Source organism: Camarhynchus parvulus, chromosome 10 (genome assembly GCF_901933205.1).
Source record: "Camarhynchus parvulus chromosome 10, STF_HiC, whole genome shotgun sequence".
Taxonomy (NCBI): Eukaryota; Metazoa; Chordata; class Aves; order Passeriformes; family Thraupidae; genus Camarhynchus; species Camarhynchus parvulus.
Window position 1 is genome coordinate 3,373,557 of NC_044580.1, and position 27,144 is coordinate 3,400,700.

The 27,144-nt window shown below is 54.1% G+C and overlaps 2 protein-coding genes across 2 annotated transcripts in view; one reads left to right on the forward strand and one right to left on the reverse strand.

The window, feature by feature from the left end:
* Positions 1–14,800, forward strand: part of ARID3B (AT-rich interaction domain 3B) — a 30,822-nt gene extending 16,022 nt beyond the window's left edge. The window contains 6 exon segments of the mRNA XM_030955659.1: positions 8,145–8,328; positions 10,702–10,970; positions 11,687–11,714; positions 11,833–12,080; positions 13,802–13,897; positions 14,315–14,800. Of these exon segments, the coding sequence (XP_030811519.1) occupies positions 8,145–8,328; positions 10,702–10,970; positions 11,687–11,714; positions 11,833–12,080; positions 13,802–13,897; positions 14,315–14,496 (1,007 nt within the window). The 3' untranslated portion in view covers positions 14,497–14,800.
* A 5,956-nt stretch (positions 14,801–20,756) lies between these two features.
* Positions 20,757–24,669, reverse strand: LOC115907505 (synaptotagmin-5-like). The gene is made up of 5 exons (XM_030955450.1): positions 24,657–24,669; positions 22,656–23,446; positions 22,122–22,200; positions 21,064–21,233; positions 20,757–20,888 (listed from the first exon to the last, which is right to left on the reverse strand). The coding sequence occupies exons 1-5, from the start codon at positions 24,667–24,669 to the stop codon at positions 20,757–20,759; spliced, it is 1,185 nt and encodes a 394-aa protein (XP_030811310.1).
* Positions 24,670–27,144: the final 2,475 nt, after the last annotated feature.

Genomic DNA, 27,144 nt, shown 5'->3' on the forward strand with positions numbered 1-27,144 from the left:
AAGAACTGGTTTGTTCCCAAAAAAACCCCAAATCTGTCCTGAGAGCAGAGTATTTCTGACATCCCAATTCTGGGCTGAAGAGCTGCCTTGTTCCCAAAAAACCCAAATCCAGCTCAACTGAGAGCAAAGTGTTTCTAACATCTCAATCCCAGACTCAAGAGCTGCCTGGTTCCCAAAAACCCCAAATCCAGCTCCCCTCCTGAGAGCAGAGTGTGAAGAGCTGCTCAATTTGCCCCTGGTGTCTGTGGGGCCGGGGAGCAGCTCTGCCAATAAAAATCCCACTGTAAAAACCTAAACCCAGGGATTTGCTGCTGTCCAGGAGGAGCTGAGGGAGCAGAAACTGCAGAGATTAATGGGATTTCACAGCGGCTGCAGGCATGAAAAGGTTGGGATGGTTTTGGGATGCCCCTAGGAAGGGGCAGCCGTGGAACAGCTCTAACACAGATCAGATGTGTAGGGCTGTTCCCAAAAGCCATAAAAGGGCCCTGGAGCTGCAGAAACCATGGAAAGAGACATCAGAGGGAAGCTGGAACTGGCCTCTGTGGGGTTTTCTTTATGGGAGGCTGGAACTGGCCTCTGTGGGGTTTTCTTTATGGGAGGCTGGAGCTGGCCTCTGTGGGGTTTTGCTCCTGGGAGGGGCAGGTGGGCACAGGGAGGGTGGGACAGCAGGGCTGGGGTGATGCCTTGGGAAGGCTGAGCTAGAACAGGGACTAGACTGAGCTCAAGGATAAAGCAGGGATTTATTAAAAGGATCTCCTCAGTGGATCCACCTTGGGCAGCACAAGAGCCCAGCCAGGGCTGCACCCAAATTGGTCACAAAAATGGACAGCTGGTCATGAGGGCTCTCACTTGTATGAGTTTTGGTCCATTTGCATATTGGAATTGTCCAGTTACTGCTCCAGCCCATGAGGTCCCAGATTTCTTGTTTCCTGTCTTCAGTCAAAGATTGCAGCTCTCTGTGGGGTCCTGGTCCAGGGCAGGATCAGGGACTGCAGCTCCCCATGGGATCAGGGACTGCAGCTCCCCATGGGATCAGGGACTGCAGCTCCCCATGGGATCAGGGACTGCAGCTCCCCATGGGATCAGGGACTGCAGCTCCCCATGGGATCAGGGATTGCAGCTCCCCATGGGGTCCCTGTTCCTTTTTCTGCCAGCTCTGGAGAACTAAACCCCATCAATCTCAGGCTGAACCCCTGAACCAGCCAGGATTTCTCCTTGGAGAGGGATTTGAGCAAACCAGGAGCTGAGACAGTGCAGGGATGGAGTTGATTTGCTGCTGTAAAATGAATTTTCCCTCTGTTCAGCTGGGAATTCCCACACCCTACGGAATTACTGTGCCTCCCTCCAAAGATGAAACACGAAATTCTGTTTTTCTTGAGATTTGGCTCAGTGTTATTTTAAATCACTGTGGGCTTTCCCAATTTCCTGGGGGGAAAACCTGTTCCTTCTGGCTGCCTGATGCAGAATCTCCCCTGAACATATTTGGAGTGGGAAGAGCAGCTTTTTATTTACCTGCTACAGGTTGTGCCTTAAAAATGTCTTTTCCCTGCCTATTTTTCACTGCAGTGGGAGTGAAAAAAAAAATCTCATTTTAGTGGGATTTCAACATCTCTGTGCTGAACAAACCCTGGGGATTCTCACCTCCTTTGTTCCTTGCTGTAAAATGGACACTTGTGTGAGGAAATTGGATAGGGTGGGTGGGAGGTGATTAAAAAGCAGAGCTGGGTGTGATTAAATGCTCTTTGTGCAGGACAAGTCGTGGCTTAGGCTGCTGGAAATCCCTGTGTGGAAGGGAATCTCTGGCATGGAGGCCAAGGAAAGCCATAAAATTCCCTGGAATTCACCTCCAACCCACTTTTGGGGCAGTTCTCCTCAGTCTGCATCTCCAGCTTGAGCTCTGACTGCCAGGCCTGGCCAAGGGAGGGTGGAGAGGAGGAGAACAAAGCCATGGGGTGGGAGGGACAGCATGGTCCCAGTTAATCCCTCAGCCATGCATTTGCCAAACCCCCTTGCCCAGGTGATTCCCAGGTGTAATCCCAGCCATTCCAGGCTTTCCTGGGGCTCAGCTCCTCCAAAAACTCCAGCCTGGGAAAGAGGGGATGCTGAGGTCCCTCTGGGTTAACCCCTGAGGCTCCCTGGAACAGAGGAGACTGTATTGGCTTACTGATGACACAGTTCATCAACAATTGTGCTTTTTTTTGTAGTTTTGTTCAGCTCCTTTTTCTTCAAGACTTTCTAATTCCCCAGTTGCTGTTTAACCCCTCTGATGGTTGATTGTTTTTTAAAGAAGCTCTGGAGCACGTGCCCATTGCGTGGAGGTGATCTGGGCACCTGTGGGTGCACTCCCACTTTGTCCCACGTTCCTCTCTTGGGCAGGTGCTAATCAATAAGGCCTAATTAACAAACTGCCATCACTTTCCAGATGTGATTTTTTTAAGATAATGTAAAATTATTTTGCTAAAGACATCCTGAATTTCTGCCAGTTGTAGGGGCCAAATCAGATACATCTACTGCAGTTCAAGGGGTTAGGAAGGGGAAAAAGCTTTTCAAGGAAAATACAGGTTGGATATCAGGAAAAAGTTTTTTACAGAAAGGGTGATGAAGTTCTGGAATGTTCTGCCCAGGGAGGTGGTGGAGTCACCATCCCTGGGTATGTTTAACAAAGCCTGGATGTGGGACTGGGTGCCAGGGTTTGGGTGAGGTGTTAGGGCTGGGTTGGATTGATGATCTTGAAGGTCTCTTCCAACCTGGTCATTCTGTGAATTCTGTGGGAGACATTCCCTCAAAGGCCAGAGATGTTTATGGCTCCAGTCAGCCTTCCTCTGGGAAACCCTTTATCCCAGAAACCTGGGTTGTGGCTGCCTTTCTGCTCAGAAAACCAGGAGCCCTTGGGATGACTCTGCAGCTTCCCTTTCCCTGTGGGAACAGACTCCTTGTGCCCATCCTTTGGCTGGGATGAGCCAAGGGATGGGGCTGAGGTGAACCAGGTTATGGAATTGGGAAGCCAAGTTATGGGGCTGGGATGAGCCACATGCTGGGGCTGGGATTGAGTCAAGTGATGGAATTGGGATGAACCAAATTATGGGGTTGAGATGAGCCAGGTTATGGAGCTGAGATGAGCCAAGTTATGGGGCTGGGATGAGGCAAGTGGTGGAACTGGGATGGGCCAAGTTATGGAGTTGGGAAGCCAAATTACGGATCTGGGATGAGCCAGGTCATGGGGCTGGTGTGAGCCAAGTTATGGGGTTGGGAAGCCAAGTGATGGGGCTGGGATGAGCCAAATAACAGAACTGGGATGAGCCAAGTGATGAGGCTGGGATGAGCCAAGAGACAGGGTTGAGATGAGCCAGATTTTGGAGCTGGGATGAGCCAAGGGATGGAGCTGAGATGAACCAGGTTATGGAATTGGGAAGCCAAGTTATGGGGTTGAGATGAGCCAGGTTATGGAGCTGAGATGAGCCAAGTTATGGGACTGGGATGAAGCAAGTGGTGTGGCTGGGATGGGCCAAGTTATGGAGTTGGAAAGCCAAATTACAGAGCTGGGATGAGCCAAGGGATGGAGCAGGGATGAGCCAGGTTATGGGGCTGGGATGAACCGAAAGATGGTGTTGGGATAAGCCAAATTATGGAGCTGGGATGAACCAAAATATGGAGCTGGGATGAGCCAAGTGATGGAGCTGAGATGAGGAAAGTTATGGGGCTGGGATGAACCAAGTGATGGGGCTGGGATGAACCAAGTGATGGGGCTGGGATGAACCAAGTGATGGGGCTGGGATGAGCCAAATTACAGAGCTGGGATGAGCCAAGTTATGGGACTGGGATGAAGCAAGTAGTGTGGCTGGAATGGACCAAATTATGGGGCTGATGTGAGCCAAACTATGGGGCTGGGATGGGCCAAGTTATGGCGTTGGGAAACCAAATTACAGAGCTGGGATGAGCCAAGTGATGGAGCTGGGGTGAGCCAAATTATAGAGCTGGGATGGGCCAAGTGATGGAGTTGGGAAGCCAAGTGATGGGGCTGGGATGAGCCAAGTGCTGGGGCTGGGATGGGCCAAGTTACAGGGCTGGGGTTCTGCTGAAAGGCAGGAGAAGTTATTTTCTGAGGAAACTGAGAGAGGAGGATCTTCCCCTGGCTCGGGGCAGGAGGCTTGCAAGTACAGTAAAATGAGTTTACCATCAAAAGGCAACGAGTCTTGTGCCGAGTCTTGTGCCGTGGCCCCGGCTCTGACCTTTCCCTCTGGAATTCTGCCCCCTGGCCCCGGGCTCATTAATCCTGGCGCTGCCAGATGACAGTAATCCATCACAGCCCTGACAGCCCTGCCCAGCCCGGGCTCTGCCCTTCAGCCTTTCCTGTGGCAGCGCTGGCGGTTTCCAATAAACCCGGCCTTTATCACCTTCCCCGGGCCTGCCTGGGGGAGGAGGGGGCACCAAATCCCTCTGGAAAACACCGGGAATTCACCGGGACTGCGGGACCTGCGGGGCGGTGTGGGGCAGTGCTGGGGGAACACGTGGGAAATAGAATTGTTGCAGTGGAAAGTGGAATTATTGCAGCTCCTGGGAGCTCTTCTGTCCCTGCTGCAAAGTTTCTCAGCTGCACAGAGAAATTTTATTCTGGGGGGGAAACCAAACTTGAGGTTTTATCTCAGTGGATTAATTTATATTGTGTGTGAACACATTTAGCTGAGTGTTTCTGTATCAGTCCCTATTTAGCTGAATTTATAAATGTGTGTTTTGATCTAAATCTCGATTTAGCTGGGTTTATAAATGGAATTTCAGGGCGCTTTGGTCCTGTTTAAAGCACAGCTGAGGGAGGGAAGCTTTCCAGTTGTACTGAAATTATTGCAGCTCCTGGGACAGTTCTCTCTCTGCTGCAAAGTTTCTCAGCTGCACAAAGAATATTTTTTTTGGGCGGGCAAAACCAAACTCGAGGTTTTATCTCAGTGGATTAATTTATATTGTGTGTAAACACATTTAGCTGAGTGTTTCTGTATAAAGCCCTGTTTAGCTGGGTTTATAAATGAAATTTCAGGGCTGTTTAAAGCAAAGCTGAGGGAGGGAAGCTGTCTTCAGCAGAAATTATTGCAGCTCCTGGGACAGTTCTGTCCCTGCTGCAAAGCTTCTCAGCTGCACAAAGAAATTTTATTCTGGGGGGGAAACCAAACTTGAGGTTATTTCTCGGTGGATTAATTTATATTCTCTGTGTAATAGAGTTTATAAGTGCACATTTCTGTATAAAAGCTCTGTTTAGCTGAGCTTATAAATGTGTGTTTTGATCTAAATCTCGATTTAGCTGGGTTTATAAATGAAATTTTGGGTGCTTTGCTCCTGTTGAAAGCACAGCTGAGGGAGGGAAGGTGTCCAGGGGGTGCTGAGGTGATTCAGGGAGGTCAGACCCCCTCCAGGTGGGAGCAGCTCCCTGGAATTGCTTCAGCCCTTATTCCCATTGATGCAGGTGATGTTTGTGCCCCTCACAGGCATATCTGGATTAATAATTTGGGTATTTTATCAGCTGCTGAGCTGGGGAAATCTGCAGAAAGGTAGAAGTGTTTTTGGGGCAAAGGCAAGGTATTAAAAAGCAGATATTTGTTAATATTTTCTCAGTTGCTGAGAGCTTTGTTCATAGCTCTTCCCTCTCACTCTCCCATCTGGATGAAAGTCCCTGCTGGACAAATTAATGCCATTCCCTAAATTGGATTGGGAAAACTGGGGTGAGAGGGGCTTCATCCTCCCCCAGCCCAGCAAAGGCTTTGCTGCTGTGGCTAATTAATGAAAGGAGGGGAATTTTGGGGTGTCCTGGGGGCTTTGGAAGGAAATATTTCCCTGTTTTCCCTGCGGGTGTGACTGAGGTGATGAGTGACAGCTGGAGGTAACTTGATCATGCCCTGATTCCCAGTGCTGCTGTCACCCTGAGACAAAATGGATGCTCAGGAAAAAAAAACAGAGGAAATTGAGGATTTTTGGGAGGCAGGGATGGAGCCACAGAGAGTTTGAAGGGTTTGGATTTCCCTCTGTGCTCCCTGAGGGGGTCTGTGCCCCTGAAATGTGGGAAGGGGTTGTGGGATCTGCTCCTTGTGCTGCTCAGACAGGGGAAGAGGCTGGGATTGATATAAATTGAAACACTTTGAATCTGTGAGGTTTTCAGTCCTTTAGAGCTGCAAAACGGGGCTGTTTTATCCAGCATCTCGTTAACCTGTGGGAATTATTGGCACCACAAGCTACTAATGCCTAATGGGATTCCCAAAGAAAGACAGGGGGAAAAAAAAATCCCCCTTGGATGTCTGACAAGGACATCTGCAGGGCTCCTTTCATGGCACGGAATAAACTCATTTATAGGGCCATAAACAGGGGGATCAGGGGCTGCCAGCAGTGCCACCAGCCTCCCCTGGGGACTGGGGATTCCACGATTGTCCCCTGCCCCCCTCGCAGCCTTCCTGCCAGGCTGGGGCTGCCCATTGTGGGGACAGGATGGGCTGGGCGGCCCTTTGATCCAGGACAGAGTTTCCCAGGCCAAATAAAAGCTCTGCCACTTCAGCTTTTTATTATTCCTTCTTCCTCTCCGTGCCTAAATCCCCTTATTAGTTTGGGCGTTGGCGCTTCCAGGAGCTGCCAAAGAGGGAGGTTAAAAATCAGATTTTCTTCCACATTAACCCAAAATACACAGAACCAAGCAGGAAGGATGGAGCAGGACCTGGTTTTGGGATGCTCGGAGCTGCTGTGGCCTTGTCAGGGAATTGTTTGGGGGGGAAAAGGAGTGGGAGGCTGGAAGCTCTGTGGAAGGAGCAGCCTTTGTTTACCTCTCCATGTGGGATTCGCAGGGGTCCCCAGGATGAAGTGATGAATCTGACTCCCATGTTCTCAGAAGGCTGATTTATTATTTAATCATATCATATCATACTATAGAATGCTGTACTAAAATTATACTAAAGGAAAAGGATACAGACAGAAGGTTACAGAGAATGATGATAAAAATTCGTGACTGACTCCTCAGAGTCTGACACAGCTGATGGTGATTGGTCATGAGGTCAAAACAATTCACATGAAACCAATCAAGCAACCACTTGTTGGATAAACTATCTCCAGACCACATTCCAAAGCAGCCAAACAGGGAGAAGCAATCAGATAATTATTGTTTTCATTCTTCTCTGAGGCTTCTCAGCTTCCCAGGAGAAGAAATTCTGGAGAAGGAATTTTTCAGAAAATATGACAGTGACATCTCCAGGTTATTCCAAATGTTGAACATGTGAGGGAGGATGGAATTCTGTGGGGGAGAGATGTTCTCCAATGCTGATTCCCTTAGTTCTGCTGTTCCCAGGCAAACAGCACATCCTGAGGGATGAAGGGAGCATTTTTATCCAAGGATTTTAACCCTGAGCTCATAAAACCCATTCAATAGTCCCAACTTCCCCTCTTTCTATTCCAGGAGCTGCAGGTTTTTATTGCTCTGCTAATTCCCTTTACCCACAGGAAAGGGTTTTCCATGGAAAGACCTCGAGCCAGGCTGCAAATTCCCTGAATTTCCTGTTAGGGCAAAGAGAGCTGCCCGTGCCCTCATCCTCTCCATGTTCCTTTTTCCAGGAACTCCCATCATGGCCAAGCAGATCCTGGATCTAGTCCTCTTAGGGCACAGAGAGCTGGATCCCCCCGAGGTGGTGCCCTCATTTCTGCATGTTCTTTTCTCCAGGAATTCCCATCAACAGGATCCCCATCATGGCCAAGCAGATCCTGCATCTGCTTCTGTGAGGACAGAGGGCTGGATCCCCCCAAGGTGGTGCCCTCATCCTGTCCATGTTCCTTTTTCCAGGAGCTCCCATCATGGCCAAGCAGATCTTGGATCTGCTCCTCTTAGGGCACAGAGAGCTGGATCCCCCTGAGGTGGTGCCCTCATCTTCTCCATGCTTCTTTTTTCCAGGAACTCCCATCAACAGGATCTCCATCATGGATGGCCAAGCAGATCCTGGATCTGCTCCTCTTAGGGCAGACAGAGCTGGATCTCCTCAGGCTGCCTCTGCCCTCATCCTGTCCATGTTCCTTTTTCCAGGAACTCCCATCATGGCCAAGCAGATCTTGGATCTGCTTCTCTTAGGGCAGACAGAGCTGGATCCCCCTGAGGTGGTGCCCTCATTTCTCCATGTTCTTTTCTCCAGGAACTCCCATCAACAGGATCCCCATCATGGCCAAGCAGATCCTGGATCTCTACATGCTCTACAAGCTGGTGACAGAGAAGGGCGGGCTGGTGGAGATCATCAACAAGAAGATCTGGAGGGAAATCACCAAAGGCCTTAACCTGCCCACCTCCATCACCAGCGCCGCCTTCACCCTGCGCACACAGTGAGTTTAGAAGGAGAAATAGAAAATATTCATATTTATATCAATAGAAATATGTGTATATTTAAATTTAAAAGTAATTTCTATTTATAAATATAATTATATTTTTATAAATTATATATAAGCATTTTATAAATATAAATTTAAATATATTTATTATATAAATATATGCTAAATATATACTATGTATTTCTACAAATATGTATATATTTATAAAAATATATTTTTATATATATTTATATATATAGAAATATATTTCTATTTTTATATATATAAATATATAGTATGTATATTTATATATAAAATATCTACACATTTTACAAATATAAAAATATATAATATTTATTATATAAGTATATAATAAATATATGCTGTCTATTTTTATAAATATGTATATATTTAAATAGATGAATATTTATATATTTATACTTACATTTATATTTGTATATAAAAGATATAAACACTTTATAAACATAAATTTAAATATTATATTTCTTATATAAATATATAATAAATACATACTATATTTATATATTAATAGATATTAAAACTTATAAATATTCATATATTTATGAATATGATTATATTTACTACATAAAAATATAAATATTTTATAATTTTAAATATTCATATCTATAAATGTGTATTGTATATTTATAATATAAAAATTATATATTATTGATATACCAATGCATTTATAATTTTTAATATATAATCACTATAATTTTTAATGTATATCTTGATATATTATATCAATAATTGGATATTATTGGAATAATCCAATTGGAATAATCCAATTATCCCAGTGGATATTACAGGAATAATCCAATTAAGATTATTGGATATTTATCTGGTATTGGACATTTGCTGTTGGATATTTGCTGTTATTGGGTATTTAGCTGTTGTTAGATGATTATTATTAGGTGTTTGTGTTGATAGTTTTTTATTATTGTTAGATATATCTTTTACTAAATACCTATTATTAGGAATTATTAATAGTAAATTATTAGTAGTAAGTATTATTGTTACTAATAGTATATAACATATTTTATATATTATATATAATATATATTATAATATAATAATTAGTAGTAGTGTTATTAGTAAATATTTAGAATAGAGTGGCCAAGGTAAAGCCTATAAAAGGCAGAAATGGTGCCTCAGCCCAATTAGCTCCTGAAGGGAATTCTCACCCTCACCTCCCTCTAGCCCTTTTGCCTCTTTTGCCTCTATTTTTCAGTTGTGAGGGAATTCTGGGTGATTTATAAATAATATTTCAGTTGTGAGGGAATTCTGGGTGATTTATAAATAATATTTCAGTTGTGAGGGAATTGTGGATCACTTATAGATGATATTTCAGTTGTGAGGGAGTTCTGGGTGATTTATAAATAATATTTCAGTAGTGAGGGAATTCTGGATGAACTGCAGAGGATATTTGTGAGGGAATTCTGGATGATTTATATTCAGTATTTCTGTCGTGAGGGAATTCTGGGTGATTTATAAATAATAATTCAATTGTGAGGGAATTCTGGATGGTTTATAGATGATATTTCAGCTGTGAGGGAATCCTGGGTGATTTATTGATAATAATTCAATTGTGAGGGAATTCTGGATGATTTATATATGATATTTCATTTGTGAGGGAATTCTGGATGGTTTGTAGATGATATTTCAGTTTTGAGGCAATTCTGGATGATCCTTTGAGGATATTTCATGTGTGAGAGAATTCTGGATGATTCTTTGAGGATATTTCAGTTGTGAGGGAATTCTTGGTGGTTTATAGATAATGTTTGAGTTGTGAGGGGATTCTGGATGAATTGCTGAGGATATTTCATTTGTGAGGGAATTCTGGGTGACTTATAGGTAATTATTCAGTTGTGAGGGAATTCTAGATGGTTTATAGATAATATTTCAGTTATGAGGGAATTCTGGATGGTTTATTGCTGATATTTCAGTTGTGAGGGAAATCTGGGTGATTTATAGACCATATTTCAATTGTGAAGGAATTCCAGATGGTTTTTAGATGATATTTCAGCTGTGAGGGAATCCTGGGTGATTTATAGAGGATATTTCAATTGTGAGGCAATTCTAGATGATCCTTTGAGGATATTTCATTTGTGAGGGAATTCTGGGTGATTTATCGCTGATATTTCAGTTGTGAGGCAATTCTGGATGATCCTTTGAGGATATTCCTGCTGTGAAGAAATTCCCTCACCCTTATGGGATCAGGAATATCCAATGGCACATTTCCCTACAAACGCTGAGCGCATCCGTACCAAGCCATGCTTCCAAACACCTCGAACCCACTGAGCACCTCGGCATGCGTCTCCTGTCCCCGTGCCCCCTGAATTACCCCTCTGTGTGTTCCCTCTCCAGGTACATGAAGTACCTCTACGCCTACGAGTGCGAGAAGAAGTCCCTGAGCTCCCCGGCCGAGCTCCAGGCCGCCATCGACGGCAACCGGCGCGAGGGCCGGCGGCCCAGCTACAGCTCCTCACTGTTCAGCTACTCCCCATCCCCGCCAGGGCCTCCTTCCCTGCTGTCCCCCCCCAAAATCCGCTTCCCCATCATCGGCGTGGCGCCGGGCAGCGCCGCCGGCAACCCCCGCGTCTCACCGGCCCTCAGGAAAGGTCAGCACGGCCATGGTGGCGGTGGGAATGTGGGACTGTGGTGTGGGCAGTGTTCCTCTGGCTGAGTGATCCCTCCTGGCAGTGTCCCCTGGCTGAGTGACCCCTCCTGACCGTGTCCATGCCACACTGCATGGCCTGGGACTGTGGTGTGGGCAGTGTCCCCTGGCTGAGTGATACTTCCTGGCAGTGTCCATGCCACACTTCGTGGCCTGGGAGTGTGGTGTGGGCAGTGTCCTCTGGCTGAGTGACCTCTCCTGACAGTGTGGCCTGGCAACGTAGGACTGTGGTGCTTGCAGTGTCCCCTGGCTGAGTGACTTGGCCATACTACCACTGCATGGCTGAATGTGGGGCAGTATGGTGAGTACCTTCTGGCAGTGTCCTGGCTAGTGAACCCCGGTGCTGGGAATGTGGGGCAGGGTGCTGGCAGTGTCCTGAGTGACCCTCTCCTGACTGTGTCCATGCCAAACTGCATGGCCTGGCAGTGTGGGAGCGGGGTGCTGGCAATGTCCCCTGGCTGAGTGACCCCCCCTACATGGGTGTGGTCCTGCCATCACTGCATGGCAAACTGCAGTCTGGGAATGTGGGGCAGTGTGGGACCTCTCCTGACAGTGTGGCCTGGCAACGTAGGACTGTGGTGCTTGCAGTGTCCCCTGGCTGAGTGACCGTGTCCATGCCACACTGCAAGGCGTGGCAGTGTGGGAGCGGGGTGCTGGCAGTGTCCCCTGGCTGAGTGACGGTGTCCATGCCACACTGCATGGCGTGGCAGTGTGGGAGCGGGGTGCTGGCAATGTCCCCTGGCTGAGTGACCCCTCCTGGCAGTGTCCACGCCACACTGCATGGCGTGGCAGTGTGGGCGTCGTGCCACTCCCTGGCTGAGTGTCCCTGCTGGCCCAGCGTGCGGCGCCGCGTGACGGTGCGGGCGGCGCTGGCTAGGCAGGCGCGCGGTGGCGGCCAGGACGGCCACGCTGGAGCAGCTGAGGGAGAGGCTGGAGGCAGGAGAGCCCCCGGAGAAGAAGGTGGCGCGCATGACGGAGGAGGAGCAGCGGCTGGTGCAGCAGGCCCTGCAGCGCAACCTGTTCAGCATGGCCCGGCAGCTCCCCATGAAGATCAAAATCAACGGGAAAGGTGAGGCACGGCAGGCTGAGCTCCTCAGGAAGCTGCAGGGAGGGAAGGGTCCCAGCCTGGAATGTCACACACATACGGCTGGGTCACCTCTGAGTGACCTCTGGGTCACCTCCGTTCCAGCTTTGTTGGCATGGAGGTGTTCAGGTGCAAGGTTTTGTTGGGTTTTCCTGCTGGGTTTATTCTCCTGCTCGTCCAAATGGAGCCTGGATTCAGGAGAAAAGGAGACTCAGGGGTGACCTTATCACTCTCTAAACTCCCTGAAAGGTGCCTGTGCTCAGCTGGGGCTGGGCTCTCTCTCCAGGCAGCACTGACACAACCAGAGCACACAGCCTCAAGCTGCACCAAGGGAAATTTAGGTTGGATATCAGGAAAAAGTTTTATTACAGAAAGGGTGATAAAGTTCTGGAATGGTGGAGTCACCATCCCTGGGTGTGTTTAACACAGCCTGGATGTGGCACTGTGTGCCAAGGTTTAGCTGAGCTGTTGGGGCTGGATTGGACTTTATAATCTTGAAGGTCTCTTCCAACCCACTGATTCTGTGACCTTCCCAGAACTCCAAGATGGTCAAGTTTGGCACAGCTTGGAAGCAAGGGAAGAGCTTTTCTTGCTCCAGCAGTGCTGGTTTGAGGTGCCTGGCCACAAATATGGGTGGGAAAGGTCAAAGCAGGTTCCTCTAAAGCAGCAGTTCTTTTTTTAGAACTTGTTTCTTTTTTAGATTGTACTACTTTTAAAAAATGTGACTGTTCCTGGGCTTTTTCCCCAGTGTGTGTTTAAATAATTCATCCTGAATCCTAACAATGATTTCTGTGATGTCAGTGCTCCCAGTTCCTGGCAGCTCTGCATCCAACCAAATTCCACATCAAAACCACAAGAGCCAGTGATAGGGAATACAGATTTTATCCAGGAGTGTTCAACTCCCTCACCTCACTTCTGCTTTCACCCTGAACTACATCCAAATGCTGGGAACCACTGCTGTCCCTACAAACAGGAACAGGCTGAGGATTCAGGGATGGGATTCCCACCTCTGCAGGGGCTCTCTTGTCTTCCATGCCCTCCTTTTCCCCACTGCACCATAAAAACCAGGTGGAGATGCTCTGAGAGCTGGTTTTGATAAGCTCAGCATGGCTTGGTAACAACATTTAGGTTCAATGTGGGGTTTTTAGACGGTTTTTTTTTTGCCTTGCTGCTCTCCGTGGAGGGGCAATCCCAAAATCCAGGCTCACCTTTGTGGAGCTGGAAGAGTTCCATGTTCAGCTGCCCATCCCTGCCCAGGCTGGGGAAAATCCTGATTTTCATGGAGTTTCCCTGGCTTTTCCCTCCCCCAGTGGCCGCTGGAGCTGCTGCAGTCCGAGCGCAGCAAAATCCAGCTGGGAGTTAAACCCGGGCTTATCTCTGTGCTCCCAGCCCTTCCTTGCGACAGGAATGGCCTTCAGGGAAACATTTCCCAACGCCAGCGGGCTCCCAGCCTCACCAAAGCCTTTCAGCACCTCTGCAGCCTTGTCCTGGAGTGCTTTGAGTTGGAAGGGACCTCAAAGCCAAGGACAGAGACACTTCCACGTCCCAGGGTGCTTCAAGCCCCACTCCTGGCAATGTGGGCATTCTGTGGGCACTTCCCACCCAAAGAGGGGACAGAGGGGGCTGTGCTCACCTCGGGGGGTGCAGGGAGTGGGATCGGTGCCCTCTGACTGTGCCCCCCTCCCTCCCTCCCTCCCTGGGACAAGACAAGGCCGACTCGGCGGCGGCGGCGCTGAACCTGTCCCCGAACGGCATCGGCAGCATCAACATGTCCGTGGAGATCAATGGCACCACCTACGCTGGTGAGAGCCCTGCTGGAACGGGACCGCCCAGGGACAGCCCTCCTGGGAATGGGGACAGCCCAGGGACAGCCCTCCTGGGAATGGGGACAGTTCTCCTTGGGGGGCACTGGGAAAGCTTCCCCTTTGCCCAGCTTAACCCTCTCTGGGATGGGATGGAATGGGATGGGATCTTGGGGTTAAGAAAGCCTCCCCTTTGCCAGCCTAACCCTGTCTGTGCTGGGATGGGATCTGATCCAGGGCCTGGGAAAGCCTGACCCTCTCTGGGATGGGATGGGATGGGATGGGATGGGATGGGATGGGATGGGATGGGATGGGATGGGATGGGATGGGATGGGATGGGATGGGACGGGAAGGGATCAGATCCAGGGGCAGGAAAAGCCTCCCCTTTGCCCAGCCTGCCCCTGTCTGTGCCCACAGGGGTGCTGTTTGCCCAGAAGCCCGTGGTGCAGCTCCTGGCCGGCTCGGGCACGCAGAGCTCGTGCAGCAGCAGCTCCAGCAGCGGCTCCAGCAGCAGCTCCAGCAGCTCGCACTGCTCCCCCAGCCCTACCTCATCGCGGGGCACGCCCGGCGCAGAGCCCTCCACCAGCTGGTCCCTGTGACGGGCGCTGCCCAGGAGTGCACACATACCTCACCTCAAGGAACCTGCTCTCGTGGCTGCACAGCACCTGGAGGATGATGATGCTGATGGTGGTGGTGGTGAAACCTTTCCATGCCAGCGAGTTTTCCTTCATCGTCTCTTTGTCCAGCCTTTTTTTGGCTTTGTTCCCTCCACCCGCCCTTTCCTTCCTCCCTTTTGCTCTTTGGTTCCTCCTCCTCCTCGCAGGGTGTTCCCATGGAGGGGGGGCACACCTGGCGTTTCTCAATCAGGGATGGCTCTGGGGCCACAGCTCCTGGCCAGGATGTCACCAGGGCAGGGAAAGGGCAGGACTGGGGTGGGGAGCCCTGGTTCTGCTGGGAACTCTGGTTCTGGAGCCCTGGTTCTGCTGGAGCCCTGGTTCTGGTGTCCTGGTTCTCCTGGAATCCTGGTCCTGCTGGAGCCCTGGTCCATCTGGAACCCTGGTTCTGCTGGGAACCCTGGTTCTGGAGTCCTGGAACCCTGGTTCTGCTGGAACCCTGGTTCTGCTGGAACCCTGGTTCTGCTGGGAACCCTGGTTCTGGAGTCCTGGTTCTCCAGGAACCCTGGTTCTGGAACCCTAGTTCTGCTGGAACCCTAGTTCTCCAGGAACTCTGGTTCTGCTGGAACCCTAGTTCTCCAGGAACCCTGGTTCTGCTGGAGCCCTGGTTCTGGAGCCCTGGTTCTCCAGGAGCCCTGGTTCTCCAGGAACCCTGGTTCTGCTGGAACGCTGGTCCTGCTGGAGCCCTGGTTCTGGAACCCTGGTTCTGCTGGAGCCCTGGTTCTGGAGCCCTGGTCCTGCTGGAGCCCTGGTTCTGCTGGAACCCTGGTTCTGCTGGGAACCCTGGTTCTGGAGTCCTGGTTCTCCAGGAACCCTGGTTCTGGAACCCTAGTTCTGCTGGAACCCTAGTTCTCCAGGAACTCTGGTTCTGCTGGAACCCTAGTTCTCCAGGAACCCTGGTTCTGCTGGAGCCCTGGTTCTCCAGGAGCCCTGGTTCTCCAGGAACCCTGGTTCTCCAGGAACCCTGGTCCTGCTGGAGCCCTGGTTCTGGAACCCTGGTTCTGTGGCCCTGTTCGGAACCCTGGTCCTGCTGGAGCCCTGGTTCAGGAACCCTGGTCCTGCTGGAGCCCTGGTTCTGGAACCCTGGTCCTGCTGGAACCAGGGGCCACCAGGGCTCTTCCCACCCACAACTCCGTGTTTTGACAATCCTGAGAGCCAGGGGGTGCCTGGCCCTGTGCTCCCATGGCAATCTGCTCATGTCCCTTCCTGCTGTGTCCCCACGTCTTCAGGGGAGGCTCCTGAGCCTCCCTCCTGCTCCTCTCCATGCTTCTGGCACCACCAGCTGCTCGATTCTGGCTGCTGCCACCTCCCCCCTCGAGTCCTGAGTGTCCCTGAGGAGTGACATGGGGCCTGGGCATGCTGGGGCTCTGTGTCCCCCCCTCTGTCCCCATAGCAGGGTCCCTCAGGTTGGTGCAGGCTCCTTGGGGTCGGAGCCGCAGGCCTCTGGTGCAGGCTCCTTGGAGCAGCTCTGGGAGCTCTGCAGGGACACAGGCTGCAGGTGGGGTGGTTAATGTGGGGATCTGGGGCTCTGAACAAACCCCTGCCATGGTACCAGGGCAGGGAGGGACAGAGCCCAGGGAATCCAGCCCTGCCTGGCAGCCTGGCTGGAAGCAGAGCTGGAGCTCCCTGTCCCCCTGTCCCTGTGGCCTGTCCCCATGCCGTGCCCTGGTGCCATCCCTGCCGTCCCTCCTGCCCTGGTGACGTCCTCCCCGTGCTGCAGGCCCGAGTCAGGTTTTTTGAGCAGACGAAATACCTCAGCTATGTACTTTGTTGGGTTGCTTTTGTTTGTGTTGGGTTGGTGTCTTTTTTTTTTTTTAACTTCTTCAGGAAGTATTGGCATATCCTATCGCTTGGGGGTTTTCATAGGTGGGTTTGCTGAATTTGTGTTTGCTTTTATTTCTGTTGGCTTTTAAACGGATCACCAAAGACAGGGAGTTCAGACAAGGCTGAGCAGAGCAGCAGTGGCTTCCCCACCCTCCAGGAGCCCATCCCAGGACATGTGCACGGCAGGACAGCAGGACAGGGGTGACGCTGCCCCTCGGATCTGTGCGGTGTCCTCGCTGTGCCAGCCCCGGGCTCTGCCCTCCTGCTGCTCCCTGCGCTGTGCCGGGGCTGTCCTGCCCCCGCAGCCCCCAGGGCTCTCTGGGATCGGGAGATGGGGATGCCCTGGAGGGAGGGAGGGATGCTGCTCCGGGTGTCCCCAGCTGCCCTCAGATCGAGCAGGGGAAGCCGGCCTGACCCGCAGGCTCCTTTCATCCTCACAGACTCCCAGAGGATTTTCCAGCCTCTGGGGACTCAGATGATTTTTTTCCCCTTTTTTTGGGATTTCTTTTGGTTGTTTTATTTTATTCTTGGGTGGGGTTGGGCTGTTTCCTCTGAGTGGGACTGGGGCACTTTCTGCTTTTCCCTCTGCTCTGCTCCCTGGCCCCGGGGGAGCAGAGGCTGCTCCGGGGTGGGGCTGCTTTGTCTCACTTGCTAACGTTGTGTTTTCTTGCACAGAAAGGCACTCGAATCACTGAACTGCTTGGACACTACTAGAATATTAATGTTTATAAGCTTTACTCAACCTAGACTGGAACTAGCCAGGGACTAACAGATTGTTTTGTATCCAATTCAGGGAAAGAATCAGGTCGGGAAGCGTTAACAGATACCTCAGTTAAATAAGCTGCAACAATAAACCGGTCCTTTTCCCAGCCCGGGGTGACAAGGACCATCCAGACTGTGAAGAGTTAACCCTTTCCCTCAGCCTGGCTTTGGCCCTGGCAGCCTGAGCTGCGGGTCTCCTGCTGAGCTGCCAGGCTTTGGGGTGCAGGGGGTGCTGGAAACCAGCAGCAGAGCGGGGGGAGGCCGAGCGGGGGGGGCCCGTGTCGTACTCAGGGTTTGACGCTGCCGGCAGGACGTTCCCGATGGATGGGCACTGCTCCATCCTCCCGCAGCTCCTCACACCAGCCAAACGGCCCCGGGCAGCCCCCAGCTCGCTCCCCCGGCGCTTCCAGGGGGGGAAGAGCGAGCCGAGCCTGCCCCGGGGCTGCGGGGAAGGCAGGAGGGTGGGCGGGCCGAGGGGAGGCTGCTGTGCCTGCTCCTTGCCGGGGGACTGCGATCAGGTGTTCTCTCCAAACAGCTGCAGCAGCCTTGCTAACTAGTTTTCTTACCTATTTAAAAGAGAAGAAAAAAAAATAATAAAATAAGTAAATAAAAACAAATGTGATAGCCTAGGCGGTGGATAAATACCTCAACGTCTCCTTCCAACAAGTGTCTGTATATGTTGTTGTTGGGTTTTTTCTATCTTACAGGTTATCTGAATGTTTATATTCCAATAAACTTCTACCTCTTCACACTGTGACCCCCCCACGCCTGCTTTGTGCCCCTGGCTTCTGCCTGAGGGTAAAGAATTCCCAGCTATTCCCAGAGGTTGGGCTGTCCCCTGAGGGTAAAGAATTCCCAGCTATTCCCAGAGGCTGAGCTGTCCCCTGAGGGTAAAGAATTCCCAGCTATTCCCAGAGGTTGGGCTGTCCCCTGAGGGTAAAGAATTCCCAGTTATTCCCTGAGAACTGGGCTGTGTTCTTGCAGGGACCCTGAGGATAAAGAATTCCCAGATATTCCCAGAGAACTGGGGCTGTGTCCTGAGGACATTGTGAGTAAAGAATTCCCAGCTATTCGCAGAGGCTGGACTGTGAAGGTAAAAGAATTCCCAGGTATTCTCAGAGGCTGGGCTGTGTCCTTGCAGGGGTCCTGAGGGTAAAGAATTCCCAGCTATTCCCAGAGAACTGGGCTGTGTCCTTGCAGGTGCCCTGAGCTCCCAGGTTGGAGCTGGCCCGGGCTGGAACGCTGGCGCTTCCAGGCTGGGTTCTGATGGGAGCCGCACGGGATGTCCTGTCCCAGGTGTCACCGGAGCTGTCCCCTCCCATGTCCTGTCACCCTTGCGCCAGGAATGACGCAGGAACGGGCGGGAGGCAGTATTGTAGAAAGCAAAAGAAGGTTTTATTCAAGAAAACCGCGCGGTTTTTATAGAGTGATACGGTCGATTCTATTTGATTGGCTGGTTAACAAAAACACCGTCCTTGAGAAGAACAGAAAGACGAAGTAGAAAACACCACCTGCAGATTGTTTGTGCTTAACAAGTTATCACATCCTTGAAAGGTCTCCCAAGGTGCTGTGAGAAACGCTCGCTGTTTCTCTGTCCCATGGCATCCACACATGTCCCTTACCCGTCTCCCAAATCCCTTCTCTGTCACCTCCTGCTCCCCACCAAAAGCTCCTCGAGCGCCTCCCCGCTATTTGCACAGCACCCACCGCTGCTTTTCCACTCATTGAACCAGTCGGGCACGGCAGGGCGCCCTTCCCAGTCCCTCCCGTGCCAGCCTTGCCCGTGCCCCGTGCCCGCATTTGCCTTGGCCGGCTGCCGGGGAGGGCACGGAGCCCTCGACCTCCCTCATCCTCACCCCGTGCAACCAGAACCGCTGCCCTGCCCTCATTGCCCGGCTGCAGGTGAGCTCCCCGGGCTAGGCTCCCAGCCCATCCCAGCCCCGGCCCCCCAATCCCCTCCCCTGCTGCCTCCGGCTCTCCCAGCCCCGGCTTCTCCCCTTAGCAGTGCGACTCTCCAGGATGCCCGGAGCAGGTAAGGCGGGGTCCCCGCGGGGTTTGGATCTCCCCAGCCCCGGCATGCTCAGCTCAGCTCAGGTAAGCCGGGCTCAGCTGAGAAGCGGCTGCGTGGTGCCCACCCCAAGCCCCGCAGCCCCTGCCCGGTGGAGCTGGGCCCGCAGGGGATCCTGCAGCCCCGCATCCCGAAGGTGCGGCGCACATCGGCATCCCAGCCCTGCCGGTGTCCGTGTGTCCGTGCCCCCGGGCTGGACACGCTCCGGCCCTCCCGACCCGCTGTCCCGGGGCTGCGCGGCCGCGGGCTCGGCAGGCGTTGTTTGGGCTGGAATACAATCCCTGAATTCTAGGCAGCCCCGTCCCCTCCATCCCTCCCTAAATGCCGCCATTCAGCTCATCCCGGCCAGCACCCGGCTCCGAACAAACAACAAAGGGCTGCGGGGAGCCCAGCGCGGATTAACGCACCTGGGCAGGGCGGCCCGGCCCCGCGGGCTGAGACAATGCCCGCTTTTCTCCTTCCAACATCCCCATCCCTTCACGGACCCGGCTCAGGCTCTGGCGCAGCTTCACCCCGGCCCTGTTCTCCTTAATCCCTCGCTCCAGTGCTGGAAGCGAAGCCAGCTCTGGGCACTGGGAGGTTTTCTGCCAGCTCAGCCGCACACATGCCACCTCCGAAACTCAGGAACTAAATTCCAAGGGAGTTTCAGCCCTCGTGTGCAGGAGTTGCTTCCCGGGTCTGGGAGGCATCCTGCGTACTGCGGAATTTCGGGAGCCAGCCGGCCACGCCCAGCCACAGGACCCTGAACAGCAATCTCGGTCCTTTTCTCTGGAAACAAAAGTCACCAGCCCTGGTTCCTGATGGCAGATTGTAGGACTCCGTTGGCACTATCAAACCAGCCCGAGTTGGCACTGGTGCCAGCTTGGGTCTGGGAAGCATCCTGCATATCACGGAATTTCAGGAGCCATCCATTTCAGGCGACCCTCCCCATGCTCTTCACTGTGGTGGCCCATGGGCAGGAGAGAGAGCTCCACACATGATCATTCCCAACCCCTTTATTTATTTATTTATCAAGGACTCATTAGCGTCAGCAATCAATTAAAAATGTCGATGGACACCTTTATCACCGAGTGGCATTTGCGTGTCCTTGTGGCTCTGCTCAGGTGTGGTGGAAAGGGCAGGAGATGAAGTGGACCCAGGGTGGAAGGGACAGGAGATGTCACCACTGTGGTGGCCACAGAGATCAGAGCTGGGTCCTTGTCCCTCCTTACTCCTCCACACAGGAGATGCCACCACTGTGGTGGCCATAGAGATCCCAGCTGGCTGCTGGTCCCTCCTGGCTCCTCCACAGCCCAGGTTCCAGGTGCAGACAGTGGAGGGAGCAGACAAACTCCTCTTCTTCCCCGAGGCTGGGGCCACCTCAGATGGGCTCAGTACCCTCCGGAGCCCTTCGGGGTGGGCTTGTGCCGACCTCCAGTGATCTCCAGCCCTGGAGATGGCACCTGGACCTACCCCCCAATGCCATGAGGGTGCCACCTCCCCTGTGCCCGGCTCGGGGCCCCCTTGGCTCACTGTGAGTCCCGGGCCAGGGTCAGGGTCTGGGCTGGATGCGGTGCCAGCGCTCCGACTCCAGCGGTGCCCGGCTGCGCATGTCCCTCCAGTGTGGCACCCCTGGCCCCACCTGGACACAGCCCAGCCCCGAGCCACGGCCATGGAGCCGAGCCTGGGGCAGCACGGGGCAGGGGAGGACATGGCTGGTGGCCTTCCTCTCACCCCACAGGAGCCATCCCAGCCCAGACACCTCCCGAGGGCAGCAGAATCGGCTCCTGTGGGGGCTGAGCAGGGGTGAGCCAGGTCACCTCCTGAGCCAGGTCACCTCCTCAGCCTGGTCACCTCACCTGCATGACAAGGGACTCCAAGGCCAGCTGCTGCTGCTGCTGGATGTCCCCGGCGGGGAGGGTGAAGAGGAAGGGTGCGTTCCACACGGGGCTGCAGCCGCTGACAGACTTGGTCTCCTTGGTGTCGATGACGTGCCCCTCGTGGTGCAGGTGGACGATGACATAGTGGCCTGGAAATGGGGACAGAGCCCTGGAGAGAGGGGCACACGCCAGGCAGGGGGGCTGGCAGCTCCTGAGTGGTGCTTGGGGGGCTGCAGCACCCCCGTGGGGCTCTGTGGAGCTGTGGGGAGAGCACAGAGATCCTGTGCATCTCCTGATGGGAGAGCACAGAGCTCACCTCTCTCCTGAGATAAGACCTCCTCACCTGCCCCTCCCTTCTGGAGAGCAGGGACCTCCACAGTCCTCAGCTCACATCCCAGAGAGCAGGGAGAGCCAGAGGTGACAACAGCCAACAGCACAGAAACCCACATGCTCATTTTGGACCAAAAATAAATAGATTTCAAGCACTTTGGTGTAGGGGGACACAGTAGAACATAATCTTACCCCTCCATGAGTTGCAGCTGGGATCAATTACTAGAGATTAAGAACATCTGTAACTAATAAGAACAAGTACCCTAAAAGGGTGTAGCAAGAGGAGGAGTCAGATGGCTGCTGCAAGGATCAAGAAGAGTCACTGCTCAGAGGAGCTGCTCACAAGGAACATTAAGAAGGTATGAAACTCAGAAGCTATGCAATCCTTGTGGCTTAATGGTAATAGAACTGCTATAACTTATAAGGCAGCACTTGCAGCCTAATGATAATAGAATTGTTGCCATGTACTGTTCTAATGTATAAGGCAACACTTTGGGGCCATATTGGAGAGGCTTAGATCCCTATTATGCTCCCTGTGTTCAATTTCACCCAGCCATACAATCACAGAGTGGTTTGGGGCGGAAGGAACCCCAAAGATCACCTCATTCCAGCCCTCCCCCATGCCTGGGAGAGAGAATCTGCCAAGCAGAAGGAGAGGAAGTCGTTCCCGCTGCCTCCCTGGGCACACCCTGGTCCCCGTGCCCTACCTGGGGTGCCCGGCATGCGGGAGAGCCGGCCCGGGGCCTGGGCCTTGCGCAGCAGCACCTTGATGCACCTGGCTGGGGGCTGCAGCAGCAGCAGGAGCTACCCCAGGGGCCTGGGGGGTGAGGAGAGCCCGCTGCAGCTCAGGCTGGGGGCACTGCGGTGCTGGAACGGGACAGAGAGCAGGAGATGCTGTGAAACCTCCTCCGACTTCACCCAGTCCTTCCAGCTCCAACCTTGTCATGTCCTTTCATGTCCAAATCCTTCCACCTCCAGCCCCTCCATCCCAGTGATGCTCCTCCCCCGGCAGGGTCGGGGCTGGGCAGGAAAGGGGCAGCCGGGTGGGTTTGATTTCCACCAGCGCTGCAGGGATGCTGCCAGCTGGGTTTGCCCCTCCACCCCAGCACCCCTGAGGATGAGGCACAAAGCCCCCAGTGAGGGAGGCACTGCCCGGGGCTCCTGGTGCCGCTTGGAGGAGGCTTTGCCTCTGCCCCTGCAGTTCCAGGGCTCTGAGGTCACGCAAAACTCAGCCCGGTCACCGAAACCGCTGCCGCGCTGAGCTTGGTTTTGGCGCTCGCCAGCTCCCAGGAGTAGCTGGAGGGGGCGCGGGGGTCCCAGGAGGCTTCGGCGCAGGGGAACAGGCCCTCGCCCACGAAGGACTCCTGGAGGCTCCGTGACCTGGCGTACATAGCAAAGCGCAGGGTGCAGCTGCCCAGCTCCTGCGGGCCGAAGCGGCGCCGGCGCGGCTGCCGTCGGAGGCTCCTGCGGCGCACGGAGCCGCGGCGGGACGGCGGCACCGGGGACACCTTGACGCGGGAGCCCTGCTGGCCCCGGGGCAGCTGCGACACGCCGAGGATGGTGACGGTGGGGGTGGCCTCGGGCAGGGAGTAGCGCAGCTCGCAGTGGAGCCGGGGACGCTGCCCGGAGAGTGGCGCGGAGCCCGGGCCGGCGGGGACCAGCGGACTCCGCTCGCTGCAGAGGAGTTTGGTGCCGGCCGCGGTGCAGCGGAGCTGCCACAGCCCCGCCAGCTGCGGGAGGAAGGGGAGGCTGGGCAGGGATGCTCTGCCGTATGCGGAGCCCCCGGGTGGTGGCGGCGGTGCCGGGGAAATCTCCTTGGCCCGGGCCCCCGGCGCCTCTCCCGTCAGCTCCTCGCCCCGCTGCTGGATGGGCACCGGCCCCGTGGCCGCGGGCAGAGCCGCCCCCAGCTCCACTCGCTGCCGGCCCTGGGGGCGGCCCGGGCGCCGGCGCTGCCACCAGCACATGGCACAACCCGGGAGGACGCCGAGACACAGGAGGGACAGCCCCGCGCCGAGGGAGAGCTGCGGGTGCGCTGGAGAGAGAGAGAGAGATGGGCACGGTGAGCGGGGCCGAGCCAGCGCGGCTCTCCCCGGGTGCTGCGGCAGGTGGGCCGAGCCCGGTGCCCCCTGCCCGGGGCTCTCTGTCAGCCGGGATTGAGCTGGAACATCCCAAAGGCAGCAGGTGGGACAGGAGCCGTGCTCGGGCAGCCTGACATGAGCCGGGGTGAAACAAAGGCGGCCCCAGCCCGGCCGAGATAAGGGCCCTGGAAGAGGGCAGTTATCAGCGCAGTGCCAGGCTGACCCAGCTTGGGCGCTGGTGGGGGCTCACAGGAGCACCTGCAGGGATTTGGGGTGTCCGGGCTGGATTCAAAGCGGCAGCAGCCCCGAAGGGTGAGACAAGCCAAGCCCGGTCCCAAAGAGGGGAACCTCCTCCCTAGGAGGTGATGAGCTGGATTTTGTCCCTCCCTGCAGGGGTGCCCGCGGGGTTTTGGGCTTCCTGGAAGGAGGGTATGCCTGCACACGGGGCATTTAGGGAGCAGGGAAGCAACTCCTGCACACGAGGGCTGAAACTCCCTTGGAATTTAGTTCCTGAGTTTCGGAGGTGGCATGTGTGCGGCTGAGCTGGCAGAAAACCTCCCAGTGCCCAGAGCTGGCTTCGCTTTCAGCACTGGAGCGAGGGATTAAGGAGAACAGGGCCGGGGTGAAGCTGCGCCAGAGCCTGAGCCGGGTCCGTGAAGGGATGGGGATGTTGGAAGGAGAAAAGCGGGCATTGTCTCAGCCCGCGGGGCCGGGCCGCCCTGCCCAGGTGCGTTAATCCGCGCTGGGCTCCCCGCAGCCCTTTGTTGTTTGTTCGGAGCCGGGTGCTGGCCGGGATGAGCTGAATGGCGGCATTTAGGGAGGGATGGAGGGGACGGGGCTGCCTAGAATTCAGGGATTGTATTCCAGCCCAAACAACGCCTGCCGAGCCAGCGGCTGCGCAGCCCCGGGACAGCGGGTCGGGAGGGCCGGAGCGTGTCCAGCCCGGGGGCATGGACACACGGACACCGGCCGGGCTGGGATGCCGATGTGCGCCGCACCTTCGGGATGCGGGGCTGCAGGATCCCCTGCGGGCCCAGCTCCACCGGGCAGGGGCTGCGGGGCTTGGGGTGGGCACCACGCAGCCGCTTCTCAGCTGAGCCTGGCTTAGGTGAGATGAGCATGCTGGGGCTGGGGAGATCCAAATCCTGGAGGACCCCGCCTTACCTGCTCCGGGCATTGCCGGAACCAGGGACTGGAGAATTTTGTTTCCCAGGGAAATAGGCAGAGATTGCGGTTCAGGCTCCTATGGCTGGGAGTGGCCGGCTGGACCCTGAAATTCTGAAAATAGGCACGATGCCTCCCAGACCCAAGCAGGCACCAGTGCCAACTTGGGCTGGATTGACAGTGCCAAGGGACTCCTACAAACTGCCACCACGATCAGTGGCTGGTGAGGTTTGTTTCCAGGGAAAAGGGCCGAGATTGCTGTTCAAGGTCCTGTGGCCGTGAGTGGCCGGCTGGCTCCTGAAAATCCGCGATACGCGGGATGCCTCCCAGACCCAAGCTGGCACAAGCGCCAACTGGGGCTGGTTTGATAGTGCCAACGGAGTCCTACAATCTGCCATCAGGAACCTGGGCAGGTGACTTTTGTTTCAGAGGGAAAGGGCCGTTGTTTATGCTTGGGGGTTTGTGGACAGGAGTGGCTGGCTGGCTCCTGAAAATCCGCATTACAGGGAATGATTCCCCGACCCAAGCTGGCACCAGTGCCAACTCGGGCTGGTTTCATAGTGCCAACGGAGTCCTACAATCTGCCATCAGGAATCGGGGCTGGTGACTTTTGTTTCAAAGGGAAAAGGCCGTTGTTTATGCTTGGGGCTCTGTGGCCCGGAGTGGCCGGCTGGCTCTGGAAAATCCGCGATACGCAGGATGCCTCCCAGACCCAAGCTGGCACCAGTGCCAACTCGGGCTGATTTGATAGTGCCAATGGAGTCCTACAATCTGCCATCATGAACCGGGGCTGATGACTTTTATTTCAGAGGGAAAGGGCCGTTGATTATGTTTGGGGGCCAGAGGCCCAGAGTGGCCGGCTGGCTCCTGAAAATCTGCGATACGCAGGATGCCTCCCAGACCCAAGCTGGCACCAGTGCCAACTCGGGCTGGTTTGATAGTGCCAACGGAGTCCTACAATCTGCCATCAGGACCAGGGGCTGATGACTTTTATTTCAGAGGGAAAGGGCTGTTGTTTATATTTGGGCGTCTGTGGCCCGGAGTGGCCGGCTGGCCCCTGAAAATCTGCGATACGCAGGATGCCTCCCACACCCAAGCTGGCACCAGTGCCAACTCGGGCTGGTTTGATAGTGCCAACAGAGTCGTTCAATCTGCCATCAGGAACCTGGGAAGGTGACTTTTGTTTCCCAGGGAAAGTGCCATTGTTTATGTTCGGGGCTCTGTGGCCCGGAGTGGCCGGCTGGCTCCTGAAAATCCGCGATACAGGGAATGCCTCCCAAACCCAAGCTTGCACCGGTGCCAACACGGGATGGTTTGATAGTGCCAACGGAGTCCTACAATCTGCCATCAGGAACCGAGGCTGGTGACCTTAGTTTCGGAGGGAAAGTGCCATTGTTTTTGTTCTCGGCTCTGTGGCCTGGAGTGGCCGGCTGGCTCCTGAAAATCCACGATACAGGGAATGTTTCCCAGACCCAAGCTGGCACCAGTGCCAACTCAGGCTGGTTTGATAGTGCCAACGGAGTCCTACAATCTGCCATCAGGAACCAGGGGCTGGTGACATTTATTTCAGAGGGAAAGGGCCGTTGTTTATGCTTGGGGGTCTGTGGACAGGAGTGGCCGGCTGGCTCCTGAAAATCCGCGATACCCGGAATACTTCCCAGACTCAAGCTGGCACCAGTGCCAACTCGGGCTGGTTTGATGGTGCCAACGGAATCCTACAATCTGCCCTCAGGAACCGGGGCTGATGACGTTTCCTTCCCAGGGAAAGGGTCGTTTTTTATGTTTGGGGGCCGGTGGCCCGGAGTGGCCGGCTGGCTCCTGAAAATCCACGATACCCGGAATACTTCCCAGACTCAAGCTGGCACCAGTGCCAACTCGGGATGGTTTGATAGTGCCAACGGAGTCCTACAATCTGCCATCAGGAACCGGCGCTGGTGACTTTAGTTTCGGAGGGAAAGTGCCATTGTTTATGTTCTGGGCTCTGTGGCCTGGAGTGGCCGGCTGGCTCCTGAAAATCCACGATACAGGAAATGCTTCCCAGACCCAAGCTGGCACCAGTGCCAACTCGGGATGGTTTGATAGTGCCAACTGAGTCCTACAATCTGCCATCGGGAACCGGTGCAGGCGACTTTAGTTTCAGAGGGAAAGGGCCGTTTTTTATATTTCGGGGCCTGAGGCCCGGAGTGGCCGGCTGGCTCCTGAAAATCCGCGATACGCAGGATGCCTCCTAAACCAAAGATGGCACCAGTGCCAACTCAGGCTGGTTTGATAGTGCCAATGGAGTCCTGCAACCTGCCATCAGGAACCTGGGCTGGTGACTTCTGTTTCAGAGGGAAAGGGCTGTTGTTTATATTTGGGGGCCTGAGGCCCGGAGTGGCCGGCTGGCTCCTGAAAATCCGCGATACGCAGGATGCCTCCCACACCCAAGCTGGCACCAGTGCCAACTCGGGCTAGTTTGATAGTGCCAACGGAGTCCTGCAACCTGCCA